The 23377-nt window shown below is 38.1% G+C and overlaps 1 protein-coding gene across 9 annotated transcripts in view; it reads left to right on the top strand.

The window, feature by feature from the left end:
• NBAS (NBAS subunit of NRZ tethering complex) overlaps positions 1-23377 on the top strand; it is a 449992-nt gene that overhangs the window by 107688 nt on the left and 318927 nt on the right. For all 9 annotated transcript variants that reach the window (XM_064295047.1, XM_064295045.1, XM_064295049.1 and 6 more), the window contains 7 exons: positions 9890-9953; positions 12242-12435; positions 14983-15240; positions 15977-16102; positions 18865-19016; positions 19901-20041; positions 20299-20377. In XM_064295047.1, coding sequence (XP_064151117.1) covers positions 9890-9953; positions 12242-12435; positions 14983-15240; positions 15977-16102; positions 18865-19016; positions 19901-20041; positions 20299-20377 — 1014 coding nt within the window. The remainder of the gene's footprint in view (positions 1-9889; positions 9954-12241; positions 12436-14982; positions 15241-15976; positions 16103-18864; positions 19017-19900; positions 20042-20298; positions 20378-23377) is intronic.

The raw sequence follows: 23377 nt of genomic DNA, 5'->3' as shown, positions 1-23377 counted from the left end.
GGATCTTGCTGTTCTCACCATGTGTGGGAAATTTCACTTTTGGGAAACATGTTTTTTAAATGGTGAAAACTTTGAATACAAAGGTATTTTCCCCCTTGGGTTTCTGTTTTCCTAAATTATTTTCATGCACCTAAGAGAAATATTGATCAACTTCTAAAGCACACTAATAACTCATTTTGTGAGTGTCCTGGAATGTTATACACGCACCATCAGGGCTATTCACAGCAGCGCTGATTAGTATGCTGTTTTGTTCGCCGAAAATAGTGGATATCCTTTTTGCCTGCAAAGATAAATTGCATCTGTTGTAGTGGTACTTGTTGGCATATGCTCAACTTTGTGACTGGTTAGGGACTTTTTTTTTTTTTCCGGCGATTAGTAGCTCGTAAATTGTTCTTGTAATTCGTTAATCTTTTCTCATTAAGGTTATTCATTAAGTAGATTCTTTATAGTGCTTCTATTAAAAAAAAAAAACAACTTCAAAATTCTTTTAAAAAACCCTCAAAGCTTGGAAATGGACAGAGTTGTTTGAACAGAAATACCCTGAGAACTTAGAAGGACAGTTTACCAGGAATTGATGTAACCTAGTTGTTGCCTACACAATCCTCAGATAGAGCTTTTGGCTTTTAAGTGAATCTTTTGGCATTTAAGTCAATCTCAATCAGGAGAAATGCAATTTGATTCTCAAACTAGATGTATCTTTTACTACAAACTTACCACCTTGTTTTAGAGCTTATATGCCCATTTCTTCTGATTTGGTTGGTATATATTATTTTCCATGAATGCCTGTATAAACTGGAAAAAATAGGTTTTGGGGCTTGCAAAACTGAAAACCTGACTGTAGAGCTGGGTGATGCTGTTTTGCAGGTAGTGGTATCCTTTGCTGAGGGAGGCAATGGCTTAGCTGTAGTTACTGAACCTCATCGGGCTGTCACACCACTCCCACTGCTGCTTAGCACACTGCCTCATTGGAGTTCATCACATCACAGGCCAGCGACCCCCAGCCCTCCCTTTCACCTTGTTTCTCGGCACATAGAGAGACTGTAGGGGAATACAACAAACTGTCCTCTGAGACCCCAGTCAGTGTTATCCTCAAAAGGAATTTTGGTGCCAAGATGGGAACATAGAGGGACTTTAATTTTATCCATTCTTTTCTTTAAAAGCGTAAAATGCAAGCCCCTTCTTTTACCTGTCGTCTTTGCTAGTCTCATGATTATGCTGCTTTATACTTGCTTCCTGGGCCCTCCTATTCCTGCTTTCTACTTTTGTCTAACCCTTTCTGCTATGCTTTCTGAACCTTTATTCCATTGTAAGCAAACTCTTAGGAAGTCTCAAACTCTCCACAAAACACTGTTTTTGTTTTTGTTGTTGTTAAGTAAAGCAGAAATAACCTGTTTATAAAGCTCAGCAGGATTAAGGTACATGTATACGCTACTCTTGTAGCTTTTACAAAATTTCTTCTAATAACATCAGGTATTACTTATTGAGTACTTACTTTGTTCCAGGATTTTACAGCAAGGAAATAGAAGAGCCGAGATATGATTTCATATTTCTCCAACTTTAATGTCATTCTGTTTCCATGAATATATAGGAAAATAAATACATTACAAAAGGTACTGAAAAGTAGAACATATTTATTAGGCTAATGAATGTCAGTGTGTCTTGCACATATGTTTTTCCATAATACTTGGTATGTCATTAGTTAAATAACATCCTGCTATTTGAAAGGGCCGAATTTGAAAGACCAAATTTAAATGTAATAGGGAGGTTAGAATTGCAATTATTATTATTTTTTTACATTGATTATTTCTATTTGATGGTCTTTAAAAGCACACAGTCAAACCTTTTTCTCAGTGGATGAAACACAGATTTTTTTCTTCCTTCCAAATGTGTTGACCTCTTGAGCTAGTCAATGTGTACCAGGTATTGGAATAAATAATTGATGTAGCCTCTCATTGGTAAACCCTTGGCTGCATAATAGATATGTACAGTACTTATGATACAGTGGGGCATGGGGGTGAAAGTGGTAATTCTTTTTCCAGCAAGAGGAATTTTAACAACCATACTTTGCCTAAGTCTTTTACTTACGTCCTGGGGCTTTTGTTGTTGTTAGCTGCTGTGGAGTTGGCCCCTGACTCATGGCAGCGCCATGCACAGTGGAATGAAATGGCGATCGGTTGTGGATCAGACTCATGAGATCCACAGGGTTTTCGTGACCTGGTTTTCGGAAGTAGATCACTAGGCCTTCCTTTCTAGTCGTCTTAATATGGGAGTTCTGTTGTAATCTGTTGAGCATCATAGCAACATGCAAACCACTGATGAGACAGGTGGTGGCTGGTATGAGAATGTGTTGGCCTGGAATTGAGCCTGAGTCTCCTGAATGGAAGATAAGAGTTCTGCCACTGAACCACACTGCCTCATTCCTGGGGATTCATTACACTAGATTTGGGCATTTTAGATTTAAACTTTATTTAGAAGTCATTAAAATCTAGTGTACTTGAGTAAATGCTATAAAGCTTGTATGTAACAGTATTGTAAAGAATAAAAAGAAAACCTAAACCTGTTGTCTTCAAGTTGATTCTGACTCATAGTGACTTTAAAGAGTAGGCTGTTACTATATTCATAATAACATTTAATGGTAAAATAATAAAATTCTACTATTTGTTGAATTTCTGTTGAGTACCAGAGTAAGAAATACAGTAAGTTGTTCTTCCCCTTAAGACATTTATAGTCTTACAAGGAAAATAATAAATAATTAAAATAATAATGTTTTAATATTACCAAAAGATAAGCTCAGAGGAAAGGCACATAATTCCACTGGTGATGTCAGGGAGAAAGATTGCTGGAAATAAGTTACATTTTTATAGTTGTTGTTATTAGGTGCTGTTGAGTCAGTTCCAACTCACAGTGACCCTACGTACAACACAATGAAACACTGCCGAGTCCTCTGCCATTCTTACAGTCCTTGTTACGCTTGAGCCCATTGTTGCAGCCATTGTGTCAGTCTGTCTTGTCGAGGGTCTTCCTCTTTTTCATTGACCCTCTACTTTACCAAGCATGATGTCCTTCTGCTGGTCCCTCCTGGTAATGTGTCCAAAGTACTTGAGATGACGTTTCACCATCCTTGTTTCTAAGGAGCATTCTGGCTGTACTTCTTCCAAGACAGATTTGTTTGTTCTTCTGGCAGTCCGTAGTATATTCAATGTTCTTTGCCAACACCATAATTCAAATTTTTGTAGTAAGGCTTTGCTATTTGCAGAACATTTTCATTTGCCTCATAACACAGCCTTTTAAAGTAAAATATGTTTTTATACCCATTTTAATAGATGAGAATAGTGCTAAAAGAAGTTGATTTGAGATCACCAAGTGTTGACATCAAGATTCCATTTCAGTTTAGGTCTGACTTTACAGGTTAAGCCTTTTTCAGAGCGTTCATTTATTGCGCTTATGTTTAAAAATTCTTTTATCAGGGCAAATCAGGTAGAAGCGTACAATATTAATGGAAAACAAGGGAGAGATACCCCTTGGAGTTTATATGAATAGCACCCCGAGAGTTGTGCAGTTCATCATGTGGAGACCCTGGAAATGTACAAATATGAGTAAGTTACAGGTATAGCATTGCCATTTACCAAGAGTAACGGTTTCACTGTTGGGTGTACTTATCACTGGAGTTCTTTGAAGAGACGACCAAGACCCTGAAAAATACTTACTCCTTGTGGAGGCAGCTGCTACTCTTTTCTCATTCCTCTAACAATATTCAGGTAACCTTAGGTCAACCTGATAGGAAACGGCCTTGCCTCTCTTTATGGCTACTCTAGGAACTGAATGGACAAACCAATTTTTTAAAAAAAGATTATATAGTACCGTAATATGTAGTGTCTATTCACCTTATACTGTTAGCTTGAACATTGTCTGAGAAGAAGCTAATGTTACGGCTGCCCCATACAACCTTAAACCCTTTTACCAAAGTTGTGACTCCGCTCATTGGGGGTTTTCTTCGTGTAATTTGCCACTTTATTAGTTTTCATAATGTGCTTAGTATGAGTCAGTATTTTCTCTGTAAAACCTAATGATTAGAAATAGTTGTGGGAGTGCCTATTCTGATTTACTTCCACCCAGTTTTGAGTTGATTAAATGCTTTGGCTTTCATTGTCAATATGAAAATCCATCTGGCAAGAAATCTGTGAGTATTAAATTTTGTTCATGTTTGGAATGTAGTACAGTTGCTTAAGTGATTTTCATTTCAAATGTTTCCCATATGTTATGCTTACATCTTTACATCTTATTTTTAGCCTTAATTTTTCTCTCAAGACATTTTATTATTTGCCTATTTGTACTTTGTGTCTGGTGGTCACCAACTTATCTTTTCCATTTTAATTGTATTTTCTCTTTAGACACATAGTAGGTGTTGGACTGAGTTTGTTAAATGGATAAATCAATGACAGATAAGTGGCAAGATGACAGTTTATCTAATTAACCTTTACGTAATCCACAGCTGTCTTCCAACTGAGCTCCTTGGGAGTAGGTACTGAGTATGTATTTCATCTACAGGATCTGCAGTTTGGCATATTAAATGCTAATAAATGTGGAATAAATAAATGTTTGAAATGGTGATTTGAAGCTGTTGGAGGCAGGGGCTTCAATATATTAATATTCTAGTTGTTAAAAAAAAATCAGCAAATCCTTAAACCTAAATAAAACAGTGTGTTAGCCATAGTAACCCTTCTGTACAAAATCTGCACTGTGTGCTTTCATGTGGGCTGTGGAGAGTGTGATGGTCCTGCTGTGGAAGAACCAGCCTGTAGAATGTGTATCAGATGCCCTAAAGCACGGGCAGACTATCAATGTCCTCACACCTAAGAGTCCTTGGAGTTGAAGGATTGTCAATCTGGGACAAGTTAAGTAGTGTGAGGGGAGCAGTGGGGATGTCAGCTGAGAAAGCAGTGAAGGCAGCTGTCAGGAATGAAATGTGCAAGATACTAGTCAGGCAGGCTACCTCTGTCTGAAGTAGAGTGAAATTTGTAATTTGTTTGGGCTTTTTTCCTAAATATACCATGCAGGTAATTTCATCCTACTTCCATGCATTGTGAAGTTAAATCTTTAACTCAAATACTTAGAATGAATCTGCTATGGCAGAAATGCTGACAGGTAAAATCTAATGTCCTGGGTACTTCAGTTCATCTTCTTTCCTTGAATAAACTTAGCATTTTGCTACCTCTGTGCTTTTGTTTATTTTATGCTCTTTTCCTGAAATGTCTTCCTTCACCTATTTTTCCACATCCAAATTACCCACTATTAGAAGCATATCACTATAAGGCTTTCTTTGTACCCCTTAGGCCCCCTTCGGCATTCTCAATCCCATGTTCACAATTCTCTCTTCTTCTTTGATAACTCCTAGGACTTGTGTTAATACCTCTCTTTGGGCAGTTACAAACTTGACCTTGAGTTATCGTTATTTATATTCATTTCTTAGCTCTCTACTTAAATTGTAGGCTGCTTGACTGTGGCACTTCTGATGTCTATATTCCTTTTTGTTTTTCCCCTATCTCTCACAGTGTATTTGGACAGTGTTTATTGACTAGCAGAAGAAAACACACTTTTGAGAGGATACAGGAAGACAAGAACTATACCAGCTAAGTTTTCTATAGCTTAGATGTTCTGAGATGTTCACAGTTCAAGCCATAGCACCTTGGTTCTATTAGCTTGGTACTGCCTGTTCGTGGTACTCCTTTCGGTCATTAACTTGGATGATAAAGAGCATACTTCTTATGCCGTTGAGATTGTTCCTTGTCTTTTCTGAGGACTTTTTGTCAAATTACATTGTGATCTATACATCCTTAAACTTACCCAAGGTTGAATTATGGTCCTTGTTGTTTTACTGTGATAACATACATGTGACATGGAAACCCTGGTGGTGTAGTGGTTAAGAGCTATGGCTGCTAACCAAAAGTTGGCAGGTGCTCCTTGGAAACCATATGGGGCAGTAATACTCTATCCTGTGGGGTCCATGTGAGTCAGAATTGACTCGACAGTAGTGGAGTTTTTTTTTTTTTTTTTTACAGGTAAAATAAAACTCATAGTTTTAGCCCTTTTAAAGTATACAATTTAGTGACATTTAGTACATTGACAGTATTGTTGTATAACTGTCACCTCTATCTAGTTCCAGAACATTTTCATCACCACAAAAGGAAACCCCCACTTCCCCCCTGCCCCCGCCTCCATCCCTGACAACCACTAATCTGCTTTCTGTCTTCATGGGTTTGCCTATTCTGGATATTTATATAAATGAAGTCATACAATCTGTGCTGTTTTGTGTCTGGCTTTTTTTACTTAGCGTAATGCTACTGTGTTAGTTATCTAGTGCCACTGTAAAGAAATATCTCAGCTGGATGGCTTTAACAGAGATAACATTTATTCTCTCACAGTCTAGAAGGCTGCAAGTCTGAATTTTGGGGTGCTGGCTCTGGAGGAGGGTCCTTGTTATCAATCTTGCCTGGTCGAGAAACTTAGTGCAGGGACATGGGTCCTAAAGAGAAAAGCAGGCAGAGAGACTGAGGTCCCTGCCCCGCATCTCTCTGCTTGCTTTTCTCTTTTATATCTCTAAAGAGATTGATTTAAGACACAGCCTAATCTTGTAGATTGAGTCCTGCCTCATTGACATAACTGCCTCTAAGCCTGCCCATTAACATCACAGAGGTAGGATTTACAACACATAGAAAAATCACATCAGATGACAAAACGGTGGACAGTCACTCAATACTGGGAATCATGGCTTAGCCAAGTTAACACACATTTTTGGAGGACACAGTTCAGTCCATAACACCTACTGATTAATGGTGTTCATTTGGGTTGTTTGTCTTTTGTTGTTGAGTTATAAGAGTTCTTTATACATTCTGGATACTTGACCCTTAGATTTATAATTTGCAGATATTTTCTCCTATTCTTTGGTTGTCTTTTCACTCTCTTGATAGTGTCCTTTCCTGTGTAAAAAGTTTTTAATTTTGATGAAATCTAATTTATCCCTATTTTCTTTCGTTGCCGTATCTAAGAAACCATTGCTAAATCCAATTACAATTAAATTGACTCCTATGTTTTCTTTTAATAGTTTCATAAGTTTAGGTTTTTGATCCATTTTTAGTGGATTTTTATATATGGTGTGAGGTGTCAGGTTCCAATGTCACTTTTTTTCGTATGGTGACCCAGTTGTCCCAGCACCATTTCTCGAAGACACTGTTCTTTCTCCATTGAATGGTCTTGGCACCCTTGTTAAAAATCAGTTTACCATAAATGTGTGGGTTTATTTTTGAATTCTCAATTCTATTCCAGTGACCTGTACGTCTGCCTTTATGCCAATACAATGTTTTGATTACTGTTCCTCTGTAGTAACGTTTGAAGTCGATAAGTGTGAGTCCTCTAACTTTTTTTTTAAGATTGCTTCTAACTTTATTTTCAAGATTGCTTCTACTCTTCAAGGCCCCTTGCAATCTCATGTAAATTTTAGGATCAGCTATTGTTTTTCGAGGGGCTTATGGTTGTTTTTTCTTTTTCTTTTTTTTTGTCACAACCTACTTGCTTTTTAGTTGTAGGAAGAACAGGATGTCAAGAGCAACATTTTTACCAAGTTGGTATAAAAATTTAACAGGATCCAGATACAGTTGTTTACACTGACAACTGACAATTAGAGTAAAATTTCAAAATTCAAGCAGCAGTTTGAATCGTGTTTCTTGAAAAATGAAAACAACACCCACACAAAATAAGTATTCCCCGCGTGATCCACAGGCCCCGGGTGGGGTCCAGCCTTGGGCTATGGAGGCTGTTCTGCTCCCCCAGTCCCCTGTATCATAGGCACATCCAGGAGCACAGTGGGCCCAGGACCCTTGGAACTGGGGTGCGATTACCTGTGCATTTCTCCTGGGCGCCTCGGGGACCAGGCCCTTCCTTGGCCTGCCATGCAGTAGGCAGGAGCCAGACCCTGTCCCTGAGAAACAGGCTCCAAGGGACTTAAAGTTTTATTCCATACTGACCTTGTGTACTCCGGAATGTAAGTAGGGAGCCACACGTGTTAGCATATAATTAAATGGTGGTATGTATAAAGTGCCGTTTGCACATGTAAAGTGGTAATTTTGAAGCATTGAGAAAATTCTAAAGTGCCTTACTAATGGTCCAATAATAATTTAGTTGATTACTTTCAATAAAAAAAAAAATAGTGTGTACTTTATTGTATTCTGATTCTTTGAAGTATAATCCTTTTATGATTAAGTAAATGAAGAAACTCTCATTTCTTTTTATGCTTTATAAAAGATTTTTTATAATTTTTTTTTTCTGATAACGTTTAAAGAAATATATCTTGTCTGTGACTACTGAGTGATTTATCATGGTAGTGCATAGTAGGAAGTTCTTTCAACACTAGGAAGGAGTTATCTATTTTGATACTCTAAAGTGTGAGCCACTGATAAATTGGTAGTAAAATATTTCTGCTTATTTTGTTATATTAGATGAAAAAGCACATTTAGGTTTATTTAGCTGTATCATGGCTTTCTTCAGATATAAAATTTCAAATTAACATCCAAATTATTTTTGACTGGTCTTTCTCCATAGTACTACAGGTTTACCCCACTATTTGAAAGTAGAACGTTCCTATGAAACCTTTCATAAGCCAAAGTGGCATAAAGTGAAGAAATAATAATTTATGTGAGAAAACTTTTTGAGTGTTCCTAGACCCAAAAAATAACCTACAATCATACCAAATAACAGGAAGAGGAGGAGGAGCAGGTGGCAGCTGAGGAAGGCCAGGAGGAGACCATGGGGTGGGGGGGCGGGGGGTTGCTGGGCTTTCTGACCAGGTTGCACGTGGCCCCGCTGCCTTGGACTACAGTGCCCTGGACCGCTACCCAGACGTGCTGCGCTCTTCAGGCTGGTAGCCCTTAGAGTTTCCGGACTGCTGCTAATCTTGGGGGACTGGTGCCCCCCTAACACCACCGCCTGGTTTTCACCTACTGGGCCCAATGTCAGCAGGTGTGCAGGCCCTTAAACCAGCTTTTTACGTACAGTGATGCTATTTTCGCTTTTCGTAAAAGTGAAAATCCTCTTCCGGTTTCTTTCTGTTAGGAAAATCCTCTTCCCGTTTCTTTCTGTTAGGAAAGAAGTGGTGTAAGGCAAATTTTTTTTTTGGAGAGGGGTTGGGGGAACTTGAATAATTCTGGAGATTAAATAATTAACAGCCAGGAGGTTCTCTGGCAGTAACTTAATCTCAATTGTTTTATTATATTTGAGAGATCTTGATATGTCATTATATCTTAAAGCTGGGCATAACACTGTGTTGCCATGAGATTAGACTAGAATATATTCAGTATGAGAGTTGTATGGTTATAATTTTTACTTAGTAAATTGGCGGTCTTAAAAAGTGAGAACTAAGAGGTAGGGTAGAGATCACCCATTCAGCTCTCAGAACTTTGGAAACCAAGGCCTGGAGGTATGCTTAGTTTACTAGTGCAGGGGCAGGACCAGTATCCAGGCCAGTGTTTATTGACAACAAAGGAGCCATTATATCCTGAGTACGTATGTGTGTGAGTGTGTGTATAATGAATTCTCAGTGTATCTTAGTTTCATTTGTATTAATTTTCTACTTGATATCTTACTGTTCTTGTGTTTGCTATTCTCTTCATTAAATTGAGCCACAGTACCTGCATGTGCACATTTTAAGCATAAGAACAGTTGGCTTTTCAAGACTATTAATGAGAAGGATAAATTTTGGTTAGGTGTAATTGAGACATAAAAGTAAAGCATCATCTCTGTATCTTATTAAAAAAATAATAAATCCACAGATCTTGATGATTTTTCTCACAGTTTTCTTCCATGGTTGTCTCAGTCATGTACTATTTTTCTTATTTAGCCAGGCTACGATGACCTTAATCCTGACTGGAGGCTCTCTACTGAGAAGAGAAGAAAAATAAAAGGTGAGTTGTATGAAATATGATCATGAAAACCTTATAAGACTCATAACATACAGAGGTCTCTAGATACCATAATAGTACAAAAGATTTCTCTGCTTCACTTTGGAAGAAACAGGAAGATTTCATAGAATTGGGAGCGCAACAGATCTGATTTTCTTATGGTCAGGTGTTAACCTGATAGACCTTCGCCCAAAGGTGAGGTCAGAGCCCAGGGCAAGCAGCGTGGGTCTCCCCCGACGAGCCAACTTGAAATGATGCACCAAATTCAAAACTCCCAAGTTTAGTTCTTTTCAAATGCTTTTGGGAAAAATAGCTGAAAGGCAATCAGTCCTCAAAGAATATACACAGAGTTACCTCTCAGGGGTGGGAAAAAACTCCAGAAAACAAACCCATTGATGTGGAGCCAACTCACAGTGACTCTTTAGGACAAAGTAGAACTGCCCCATAGGGTTTCCAAGGTTGTAATCTTTACGGAAGTGGACCATCACGTCTTTCTTCCATGAAGTGGCTGGTGGGTCTGAAGTGCTGACCTTTCAGTTAGCAGCTGAGTGCTTGTCTACTGTGCCACCAGGGACTCAAAGGGGGAAGTAATTAGGGTGGGACTTTCGCTTTTATGTTTCCATGTTTAAAGACTCTTTTTTTTTTTTTTTAATGAACATATGTTATTTTTATAAATAGAAAAAAAATGAAGATTTGTGTATAAATAAAAGTAATAGTAATTATTTAATTGGTAGATTAAAGTAAAATAAAAAAGAACATTTGAAGGGTTATTTTGAGTAAATGTTTCCTTTTTCTTCTGATGAAACTACCAACATTAAACATCCTTGCATGTTTAAGTGTCTTCTATAAAATCCATGTTAGTTACAGGGTTGAAAATCTATCATAGTATGTTTTTAATTCACATTTAAAGAGCATTAAAATATTGATTCATTAATATCACGTATCATACTTTGACTTAATCTACTTTTGTTAATTAGTTATGTAAAACATTCATCCAGAAACATTTTCTGGAAAAAATAATTTGTCAAAGCAGAAGGTAGAAGTCTTATTTACATGACCTGACCCTTTTCCTTCCTACTTTTTACTTAACTGTACGCCTAAGTAACGTTATTTTTCACTTTTCTTAAAATTTCTTATTTCTATGAATTGCCTTAGGGTTAAATTAGAGAAAATGTTTAGTTGTTACGGTCTTTTTTAAAATTAAAGTGAGTTATCATGGTGTTGAACTATTTTCTTTATCTCCTTAGTCTAATGTTTATATACATATTTAAATACATGTATTACCTTTAAAGCTTATAAGATCCTTTGTAGTATAAGTGAGATAAAAAAGTAACAAAATTATGATAAATATCATGCTCTTTTTTTCTGAATGCCTCAGTTTGATGAACCATAATTTATTTTTGTCCATGAAAATTCTTTCTGTCCTTGAATGTTTTTTCTTCTGATTGATTTGCAAATTTTAGAAGAAGTCACTAGAAATGATTACGTATCTCTTATTTTTTTCCAAAAGTATACTTCTCCCATAGTGTTTATGTGATATGTGAACATTTTCCAAAACTTTTGAAATTTTATAATATGTACTATTTGTACACACTGTTCGAATCTGCCAGGTACTTCTTGGAAACTCTTTTGGGCAGTTCTACTCTGTCTTATAGGGTCACTATGAATCGGAATTGACTTGACGGCAGTGGGCTTGGTTTTTGGTTTACCTTTAAACTTATGTTGAAAAGGATACGATATCTCTCTCCTAAATATATTAGTTTCTTGAGAGAAGGACCTTAATTTGTTCACCTCTGTATAGGGTTGCCATGAATCGGAATCAACCTGATGGCAATGGGTTTGGTTTTTTTTGGCATATCCTTAGAACCTTGGACTGTTTTGGGCAGGTTGTTAGCACTTAGATATTCATTAAGTGAATTACCAGTTCGTAACTCATAGTTGAGTAAAAATTTGAGCAATGACTTGTTGTTGTTACTTGTCATCCAGTCGATTCCGACTCATGGTGACCCCTTGTGTGCACAGTAGTGTGGCTCCATAGGGTTTTCAAGGTTGTGACCTTTTGAAAGCAAATCTCCAGGCCTGTCTTCCGAGGTGCCTGTGGTTGTGTTTTGACGGCCAACCTCTTGGCTGGTTGCGCTTAACCTTTTGCGCCATCCTGGGACACAGTATACCCTTAAAGGCCCAAATAATGTAGGTCAATATGGTTTTGAAATGGAATATTGGACTAAATATGGCTCTATTTAAACCATATTTACAGAAGCATTTGTGCATGTTTGCTTTCCTCTCAATAGATAAAGAGTCCTTTTACCCACTGATAGATGTAAATTGGTGGTCAGAGAGTGCAGTTACTTTGGCTCGCTGTTCTGGTGCTTTGACTGTTTCATCTGTGAAAACTTTGAAGAATTTACTGGGAAAATCCTGTGAATGGTTCGAGCCATCACCTCAAGTCACTGCTACCCATGACGGAGGATTTTTAAGTTTGGAGGTAATGCTTTCCCTTTTAAAGCAGTCAGTGTATCTGAGAGTAAACATGTATTTCACCAAAAACCGAGAACCTCATTTTTTATTTTAGTCATCCCGTGATATAATTTAGTGTTTACAGATAAAAATCAGTGATTGGAATGACTCATTGAGTGCAGTATCAAAGGAAAAAAACAAAACATTGTTTTAAAAAAAAAAAAAGAACAGTGACAAATCTGTGAAACATTTCTTAACATGGAGGAACCTGGAAGGCATTATGCTGAGTGAAATTAGTCAAATGCAAAAGGACAGATATTGTATAAGACCACTATCATAAGATCTTGAGAAATAGTATAAACTGAGAAGAACACATTCTTTTGTGGTTACGAGGAGGGGAGGGAGGGAGGGTGGTAGAGGGTTATTTACTGATTAGTTAGTAGATAAGAACTACTTTAGGTGAAGGGAAGGAGAATACTCAATACACGGAAGGTCAGCTCAACTGGGCTGGACCAAAAGCAAAGCAGTTTCTGGGATAAACTCAATGCTTCGAAGGTCAGCAGAGCAAGGGCGGGGGTTTGAGGACTATGGCTTAAGGGGACTTCTAAGTCAGTTGGCAAAATAATTCTATTATGAAAACATTCTCCGTCCTACTTTGAAGTGTGGCGTCTGGGGTCTTAAATGCTAACAAGCGGTCACCTAAGATGCATCAATTGGTCTCAACCCACCTGGAACAAAGGAGAATGAAGAACACTAAGGTCACACGATAACCATGAGCCCAAGAGACAGAAAGGGCCACATGAACCAGAGGCTTACATCATCCTGAGACGAGAAGAACTAGATGGTGCCCGGCCACAACCGATGACTGCCCTGACAGGGAGCACAACAGAGAACCCCTGAGGGAGCAGGAGAACAGTGGGATGCAGACCCCAAATTCTCATAAAAAGACCAGACTTAATGATCTGACTGAGACTAGAAGAATCCCGGCAGTCATGGTCCCCAAACCTTCTGTTGGCCTAGGACAGGAACCATTCCTGAAGACAATTCATCAGACATGGACAATGGGTTGGAGAGAGATGCTGATGAAGAGTGAGCTACTTGTATCAGGTGGACACTTGAGACTATGTTGGCATCTCCTGTCTGGAGGGGAGATGGGAGGGTAGAGAGGGTTAGAAACTGGCAAAACTATCACGAGAGGAGAGACTGGAAGGAGGGAGCGGGCTGACTCATTAGGGGGAGATTAAGTGGGAGTATGGAGTAAGCTGTATATAAGCTTATATGTGACAGACTGACTTGATTTGTAAACTTTCACTTAAAGCACAATAAAAATTATTTAAAAAAATGACACTGAAAGAATGAAGAAAATTTATAGTTATTCTGCTTTCTATAAAGCATTTGATTATTCACTGAAGTTGTAGGTCATTACTTTTTCTTGTATTAGTCATCTTAAGATATAGTAGGGTATTACTACTTAAGAAATACAATCTTTAACTTATTTCCACGGAAGTTTGGCACCACAAGAACTTTGGTTCTTTTTAGTAAGAAGAGCTTATTTATCATGACAGAAGACTTGAGGATAGAGGCTAGTACTTTGGTCGTTTAAAATTCTTATTTTATGTCATCCAGTGGTAGCAGTTTTCAGTAGCTTTCACATCTATGCAGATTGACAACCATGTTTACCCCAGAGTTTGTTACTGAGTCTTAAGATGTTCTTTAAAGAGAACTATGGGTTAAAATCCAAGCCAATTCAGATTGAAAACTTTGTGAAGCTGCTCGACATGTATGAAAGAGGAGGAGAAAGAGGTATCTCAGTAAAGGAAATAAATACCTTTGTGTTCATTTTCTAAATAGATGAAATAAAAATCATCATTTTTCCACAGCAGATAAATATGAAAGTAAAAGAAATTAATATTCTCAGCTCCTTTATTTCTCTAAAAAATATTACAAGGCACATATTTACAGGACCATTATTATTAAAAAAAGCTTTAGTTTTGGACCTGTGGTGTTGATACCATGTATGAATAATTTGGAAACCCTGGTGGCGTAGTGGTTAAGTGGTATGGCTGCTAACCAAAGGGTTGGCAGTTCGAATCCACCAGGCGCTCCTTGGAAACTCTTTGAGGCAGTTCTACTCTGTCCTGTAGGGTCGCTATGAGTTGGAATCGACTTGATGGCACTGGGTTTCGTTTTTGGTTTATGTATAATTTAGCAACTGTTGATGTGTATGTTTGTTGTTTTGGTTCTTTGTTTTTCATTGTTAGTCTTAATCAGATGGCTGATGTAATTGATTTATTAAACAAAAAAACCAAACCCATTGCCGTGGAGTTGGTTCTGACTCATAGCGACCCTATAAGACAGAGTAGAAGTGCCCCATAGAGTTTCCAATGAGCGCCTGGTGGATTCCAATTGCCGACCTTTTTGGTTAGGAGCTGTAGCACTCAACCACTACGCCACCAGGGTTCCATTAAACCAGAGGAGAACTAAAAAAAAAAAAATTTCTTTGCTGTTATTACCTCTAAAAACTTGTCTTTAGTTCCACACAGGTAATTTAACATCTTCTTTTTCAAATTTTTAGTGTGAGATTAAACTTGCCCCCAAAAGGTCTCGCTTGGAGACTAGGCCTGGAGAAGAAGATGAAGGAGAAGAGGATTCCGATTCTGATCACGAGATGTCTGCCAAGGCTCGCTACTTTGGTTACATAAAGCAGGGCCTTTACTTAGTGACTGAAATGGAACGATTTGCACCACCGCGGAAACGCCCACGAAGCATTACTAAAAACTACCGCCTTGTGAGTTTGAGATCTACAACTCCAGAGGAACTTTATCAGCGAAAGGTGAGAGAGTATCATATTATTATCGATGTTTGATGGCATCGAATATTTTATTGAGAAAAAACTAAATTTTTTTTTTAAATCAGGAAAGAAATTTAAAGAGGGATTATGAAAGCATAGATGTGTTAGAAATATCAATATCATGAAAAGCTTTTGAAAATAATATTGGGCTTTGTACCGGTGTAGTCAGAATAAAAACTGGATAAAAATGAGTTCATTTGGAGTGGGTTAAAGACTCATTATCTACTTTATGGCTTTGTTAGGTTTTTTTTGCTGCTCTTTATGTGGCCTTTAGCTCTCACCTTATCTATGTTTACGTGCAGTTGTCTACTCAGATTACAGATGGTGAGGGGTGAAGTGCAGAGAGTTATTTTATAATTAGAGTTTGCTTGGGAAGCGTTAGGCCGGCACTGTGTGTTGTAGTTATTTGTTCTGTTCCTGAAGTGTCACGGGAGGATCCCCAGGACCAGGAGTCAGGCTGTCACACTTCTACAACTTGTTTTGCCGTCATATCGGACAATTCACCTTCTGTCTCTCATGTTTCTGGTAAAGTGCTAAAAGAGGTATCTCTCAGCCCCTCAGAATATTTGTGAGCTTCTGGCTCTGCAGTGTATGTGGGAATAATTAGGAATGCATACCGTGCCGCCAAGGGATTATCACTGTTCGTGGATCACTCCATTTTAGTGACACTGAATAATTCAGAAATGTAACGTTCCTGTTTCCATTTCCTTGCCTAAAGATTGAAAGTGAAGAATACGAGGAGGCCTTGTTCCTGGCGCGTACCTATGGCCTGGATACTGACCTGGTATATCAGAGGCAGTGGAGGAAGTCAGCAGTCAACATTGCTTCAATTCAGAATTACTTGGTATGTTTAAATATATTGGTAATATGGTAAAGGATTGACTCTAAAAGGATAAAGAGAACTCTAAAGAATATGCTGGGGCTGAAGGAGAGTCCCCCAGGAGGGAACAAACTTAGAACGAAGGGGTCTCTTTCCCAAGGCTGGGTTTCAGACCTCATCGGAGAAGCTGTAATTGCAGCACATTGGGTGGATAAGTTCCCTGAGTTGCCTTAGGCCATAGTCGCTAGTCCATAGTTGCCAAGGTTGGCAGATACGAAGTGAGGGACGTGAACATCACTGGATGTCCCCCCACCTACGTTGTTCCCTGCCACAGAATAAGAAGAAAAGAATCAAAGCACACCAGCCCCAGAAATGGGGTCCTCTTCTTCTTCACTGGGTCTCTAGCACCCCCTGTTGACAAGCTGAATGTTGTGTTAGCTGCAGAGGAGAAATGTGGCAGAGCAGGGTTAGAGGGTAGATTTGGAGTTGGGATGCAATAAATACATAACAGCACATCAACTTTATCCAGCGTTTGTTCCTTTTCTGCTTCAATCCCATGAGTGCCCCTCTGCTACCTGTCCCCCATAGTTAAAGCTGTTAATAAGCCTGTCAGTTTTGACCCTTGATACCTTTGTGAGGAAGTAGTTGGATTCATAGCATGCTTCTAAAAATGTGTGTCTTCTGCTCTGCCATTTAGAAAGGAAAATACCTTTCATGTTTAGGAAGATTCTAAGAAATGTTGGGAAAACTCCATGATAATTATTTTACCTACAAATTTATATACATGAGTAACTAAAAATAAACAAAACATACTCTAGAAAATTCGTACGGAAGAAGTTGACGTTTTGACCAAACAGAAGGATAAACTGTTTCTATAGGTAAGGTATCAGAGATGAGAAAGTGTGAGAGACAGAGAAAAAAAGGAAGAGAAAGTTGCTTGAATTTGTTTTGGAAATCAAAACACCAATCCTGAATTATATTTCTTTCTTCTTTTGTGACTTAGGACCATGAGACCATGAGTTCACACATACCCATTTATTGGCATTTCCTGGGAGCACAATAGTAGAGACTAGACATAGTTCCTCAGGAGCTTACCATTGTTAGGAGAGGCAAAGCAAGTAAAATTTTATTGATGGAAAAATTTTAATTCAGCTAAATAGACAGTTAAGGGTTAAACAAACAAAAACAAACCAACCAACAAACAAAACATTATGCTAGGGACAGTGAGAGGGTATAGGAGAGGCATAAATATGGCCTTTACTTTTAGGGAGCCTGTAATCTTACTGAGAAGACAGTAGTTATAAATCAAAGCAAACCTGTTGCTGTCGAGTCGATCCCAACTCGTAGCAACTAGTGAAGATGTTTTGAGTAGGGATTTGAAAAGATTTTAAAATAGGTCTTCTAGAGTTAGAGGTAAGGAAGGCATTCTTAAATGTAGGACAAATGGTACCAGAACATTGAAAAAAAAAAAAATGAGCATTGCTTATGAAGCCAGTGACCAAATCTGACTTAACTCACTACTGTATCACAATGAGTTCAGTGCCTGGAACATGGTAGATACTCAGTAAATATTTCTTGGTTGAATAAATAATGTCTGTAAGTAAACCAATCTGCTGGAGCTGCCATTTGATCATAATGAACACTGGGAAATACAATGGAAAGATATTGAGAAGATGTTGAAACCTTATGATGACTTTTAAAATCTTTTAGATAAACGGCAGCTGTTGTGCATTTTTGGAAACCCTGGTGGTATAGTGGTTAAGACCTACGGCTGCTAACCAAAAGGTCAGCAGTTCAAATCCGCCAGGCGCTCCTTGGAAACGCTATGAGGCAGTTTTGCTCTGTCCTATAGGGTCGCTATGAGTCGGAATTGAAATCGACGGCACTGGGTTTGGGTTTTTTTTTTTTTGGTTCTGGAGTTTTGGCTATGGAATTACGGAGGAAGATGATATAGAAGGTGAAGTAGAGCGGAAGGAGAATGGTGGTGGGGAAACCCTGTTAGGGGCAAGGGACTCTTGCAGTGTCCCAGGTGTTAATGTGTTGATGGTTTGGTCTGGTAGGAGGCCGTAGGTATGGAAGACAAGAAATGAGTGTAAGAGTCATTTGAAGAAAGAATTGGTATGATGGGAAGTGTAAATGAATATACGGTGTGAGCCAAGTCTTATTTTAAATTTATAACCATAAAGGCTCTTTCCAAGAGGGCAAGTCAGGGATTTTGAGTGTGGTCTGAGGAAATGGCGGGGGCGGGGGGGCGTGGTGGACAGAACCTTGAGCTTTCCGAAGAACGGCGTACGATGGGTTTTCTTCTGATTAGCTTATCATCTGCACTGTGTAGTATATCTCATGATCAAATAAATACAGAACCTTGATATACTATGCCTAGTTAGTTTTGATTCAAAGCCCAGCATTAAGTGAAAGATGCTTGTTACAGTAAGATATATCTTCCTGTCTTTGTGTTCTGCTCTATTATACATTTCAAATGCAAACCAGAGACCACTGTAAAAAGTTGGAAAGACCTTTTATTACCAAAGAAGACTACTGAGCTTTGTTTCAGCGTGGCTCATTAGAAGAAGAAAGACAACAATTGCGATCATATTCCAGGCATCCAATTCCAATCAGCATTAGGGAATTAGCTTTATTAGGTTGAGCTTCTCTTGCAGCTTCCTGTGACCAACTACTTAAGTAGCTGTATTATTTCAGATATTGCTTTATAATTGTGAAAGTCAGGTGTTGTAAGATGTCATAGATTCTCTAATGCCTCTGTTTTTTATTTTCTTCGTATCCAGAGTAAAATAAAGAAACGATCCTGGGTTCTTCATGAGTGTTTGGAAAGAGTTCCTGAAAATGTGGATGCTGCCAAAGAACTGCTTCAGTATGGATTAAAAGGCACCGACCTGGAGGCTCTTGTAGCAATAGGGAGAGGAGCAGATGATGGCAGGTTAGTTTTAGAAAGATTTTAATTCAGAAGCAAATGTGATTTTGTGAAACTTTTGAGATGAGACAGTAGAACGGGCAAACTTTTCTTGATGTTATTCTGTTATGAAGCAGTTGTTTTCTGTCAGTGCTTCCTTATCTGAGGTCATAGCGTTCTTTCCTATAAGTTAAATATGTTTGCATACGATAGCTTGATGCTGAGGAATGATCAGGTTCTACAGACATTATTAAATGCTGGCCATTTCCAAGCTGTGGCTTAAGGTAGGTACTTGGGTTTTCTTACTAGTCAGATGAAAGACCCTCGGCAAGTTTAAGCTTCAGTTTCCTTATCTGTGAGACAGTACCTCTTCCACAGAATTACTGTGAGTGATTAAATTATGCATCTTGTGAAAGCACCTCATAAACTTTTAAGCACCATACAAATGTCAGTTAATAATAATAATAAAGTTATTTTATAAGAGTCATTGCTCACCAGGCATTTGGAACTTTTTTCAAAATATAAATGTGGTAGTGTATCTGATAATCCAAATGGAACTGCCACTCATTACTGATTTAAGATCCTCAGTAGAAGTGACTTAAACTGTAAACTCTGTTGACAACATTTTCTGCATCGGCCACTTTACGTTGGTGAATGTAACTCCATATGCTTTCCTAAATAGGCTTTATTGATTTTTTCATTTCTGTCTGTGATGATTATTGATGACTTTTTGCCCATTTCTTGGATGTAATCGCTTTGCTTACAGTAGCAAAAGTATTCTTTCCAGTCATTATTGTTTCTATTTCTGTGGAAATCACGTTAATAATAGAATCAGTACAAGCGGGAAAATTAGATTTTCACTGCATGAACTTAAAAAAATTAATCTATTAAATCTGTTTTTTCCCTTGCAGATTTACATTACCTGGGGAAGTAGATATTGACAGCATCTCTTACGAGGAGCTTTCGCCTGATAAAGAAGAGCCTTCCGAAAATAAAAAGGCAAAAGAGCTCATGAAGAGACGAGAACTGCTTAAATTAGTGAACTTTTCAAAGTAAATGAGTTGTTACTGTTCACTTGGTAAAGCAGTTTCTTTAAAATTACTAGTCATTTCATTGTGTTCTTTATTAGTAATAGTTGCTTTAATTATTTCATCAACTTAAATGCATTTAATATTATTTTACCCTTCTACTTTTGGATACTGTCCCATTAGTTACGGGCTCAATGGAATATTATTTTTATTCTGTTTTAACTCCCAGAGAAACATGCTTTTATGTAAATATAAGCGTCCTAATACAGTTATTCAAACAGGTTAACACTGGAACAAAAGGAACTTTGCCGTTGTAGACTGAAATTATTAACCTACTTAGATCGACTTGCAACATATGAGGTAAGGAATAATTTTAATCAAACCAATTATATTCATTTGGACTGTCATTATAAATGCTATGGCTGTCTTAATATCTGATGTTCTTGTGTGTTAGAACTATTTATATGGAAAAAAATAACTTCTTAAAGAAGCAGTTTCTCTTGGTGTCATGGATTGAATTGTGTCCCCCCAAATATGTTTCAGCTTGGCTAGGCCATGATTCCCAGTATTGTGTGGTTGTCTTCCATTTTTTGATTTGATGTAATTATCTTCCATTTTGTGAAGTTTCATAAATCATAACCTCTATATGTTAATGAGGCAAGATCAATGTGGGGCATATCTTGAGTCACAGCCTTACAATAAGGTGTGACTCAAGTCACACCATTACTGAAGTCACACTTTTACTTGAGTAGTATCTTTTATCTTACAAGAGTGAAAGTAGAGAGAAGTGAGCACAGAGGAAAGGGACCTCATTATAACCAAGAAAGAAGAGCCAGGAGCAGAGCACGTCCTTTGGACCTGGGGTCGCTGTGCTGAGAGCTTCCTAGACGAGAAGATTGACGCCAAGACATGTTGATCTCCAAGGGACACCAGGCCCACAGATGTTGAAAGGAGACAAGGACTTTAGAGCCAACAGAGTGAGAAAGCCTTCCCTTAGAGCTGGCACCCTGAATTTGGACTTAGCCTCCTAAACTGTGAGAAAAGAAATTTCTGTTATTTAAAGCCATCCACTTGTGGTATATCTGTTACAGCAGCACTAGATAACTAAGACACTTGGATACCACTTTTGGTGAGAATTAGAGATGGTGAAGGTCAGAAATTGTTTCATTAGAGTAGAGAATAGAAATGCTTTAGCCATTTTGGTGCATCTGTGTTTCCTGGATTTATAGTCCTTTTTGTTTATTTGTATCTGACATTTTGATTTCAAACTAATGGCATATAGCTGCCTCTAATATCAAATTTGAGTATAGGCTTTGTTTTAATTATCTAAATTTGGATATTTTTGACTGGTTTTATTTTAATGATTTGTTAGCAAGTTGAATTTAGTTGGTTAAACTTTGATCCTACTTAGGGCCAAAATTAAGACACTTGAATTTAAAAAAATATACTTCCTAAATTGGTTCTTCAAGGAAAGAAACCCACGTTGAACATTTTGTTATCAGCTCTGTGCTCTAAGACCAATTTAGATATTGTTAAAGGTGTAAGTGGAAATGAGCAACATTTCCATAAATATATATAGTTTAGATTGTTTTTTAACATGATCCTGATAAATGAAGCTGCCCAGATTTTAAAATAAATTTCTAACTATTGAAATTGACTTCACTTGGAGGTTAATTCTTCAGTCTGAGCTACATCTCACTTTCATGGTTGTACCTTTGTCAGCTCTCAGAATAGGTACTTAGTAAATGTCACATCTAATGATGTGGTAGGTGCTTATCACCAGTATAATGGAGGTGGTTAGTACTTTTGACACAGGAAGGATTTATTGAACAAAACAGCATGATTATAGATATTGAGTAGAAATGGGATCTAGAGCACAGGCTGAGTTTTGAGGCTTTTTTTGGAGCAGCGATACATGTTTTCCATTGTAACTGGAAGGCAGGAAAAACATTGGTCAGTTGCAGGTAGATTTGTACTTTTACTGGGCTGGAAAATAAGGGACTTCCCATCTAATAGTGTCCATTAAAAGTATAATGTATGAACCAAAGTTTTCACTGAGAAAAGAGGCTGCACAGAGACCTCTTTAGGGTGTTGAAAAGCACAGATATCGCTTGGAGGACTAAGGTGTTCCTGACCCAAGCCATGGTATTTTCAGTTACCTCATATGCATGCGAAAGTTGGACAATGAATAAAGAAGGCTAAAGAAGAATTGATGCCTTTGAATTATGGTGTTGGTGAAGAATATTGAATATACCATGGCCTATGAGGAAGATAAACAAATCTGTCTTGGAAGAAGTACAGCCAGAATGCTTCCTTAGTGAGGATGGCAAGACTCATGTACTTTGGACATGTTGTCAGGAGGGACCAGTCCCTGGAGAAGGACATCATGCTCAGTAAAGTAGAAGGTCAGCAAAAAAGAGGAAGACCCTCAATGAGATGGATTGACACAGCAGCTGCAATAAGGGTCTCAAACATAGCAATGATTTGCGACAGTGATTCAAGGCCAGGCGCTGTTTTGTTCTTTTGTACATAGGTTCACTATGAGCTGGTACCAACTTGATGGCACCTACTAACAATAACAAGGGCTTAGTGGAGTCCCTGAGTGGTACAAATGGTTAAATGTTTGGGTTCTGATTGAAAGGTTGGTGGTTCAAGTCTACTTGGAGGCACCTGGGAAGAAGGATCTGATAGTCTGTTTCCAAAAAAATCAGGCATTGAAAACCCTATAGAGCACTACCCTGACACACAGAGGGTCACCATGAGTTGGAATCCACTTGATGGTACTGGTTTATTGTTGTTTTTTAAGGACTAAATGGGAAGTTATCTAGTGCTGCTATAACAAATACCACAAATACCTGGCTTTAAAAAACAGAAATGGGTTTTCTTATGGTTTAGGAGGCTAGAAATCCAAATTCAGGGTGCTGGCTCTAGAGGAAGTCCTTCTCTCTCTGTCATCTCTGGGGAAATGTCCATGTCTCTTCAGCTTGTTTCCTGGTTTCTTGGAGATCTCCATGTGGCTTGACATCAGTCTTCCCCCATCTCTGCTTCTCTTGCTTATTTGTTTAATCTGTCTTATATCTCAAAAGGGATTGACTCAAGACACACCCTACACTAATCCTGCCTCATTAACATAACAAAGACTACCCATTCTCAAATGGGATTATAACCACAGGCATAGAAGCTTGGATTTACAACACATATTTTGGGGGGACACAATTCAATCCATAACATCAGTAAATTAATTCAGCCAACAAATATTTGTTGGTTACTTATCGAGTAAAAGGCAGTGTGCTAGGTGTCTGGGATTCAGCAGAAAAGATGACAGACATGGCCTTTTAGGTCATACATTGTAGTGAGGGA

This window comes from Loxodonta africana, chromosome 12 (genome assembly GCF_030014295.1).
Source record: "Loxodonta africana isolate mLoxAfr1 chromosome 12, mLoxAfr1.hap2, whole genome shotgun sequence".
In the NCBI taxonomy this organism is placed as follows: Eukaryota; Metazoa; Chordata; class Mammalia; order Proboscidea; family Elephantidae; genus Loxodonta; species Loxodonta africana.
The sequence above is the reverse complement of the archived record's forward strand: the minus strand, read 5'-3'. Positions and strand labels throughout refer to the sequence as shown.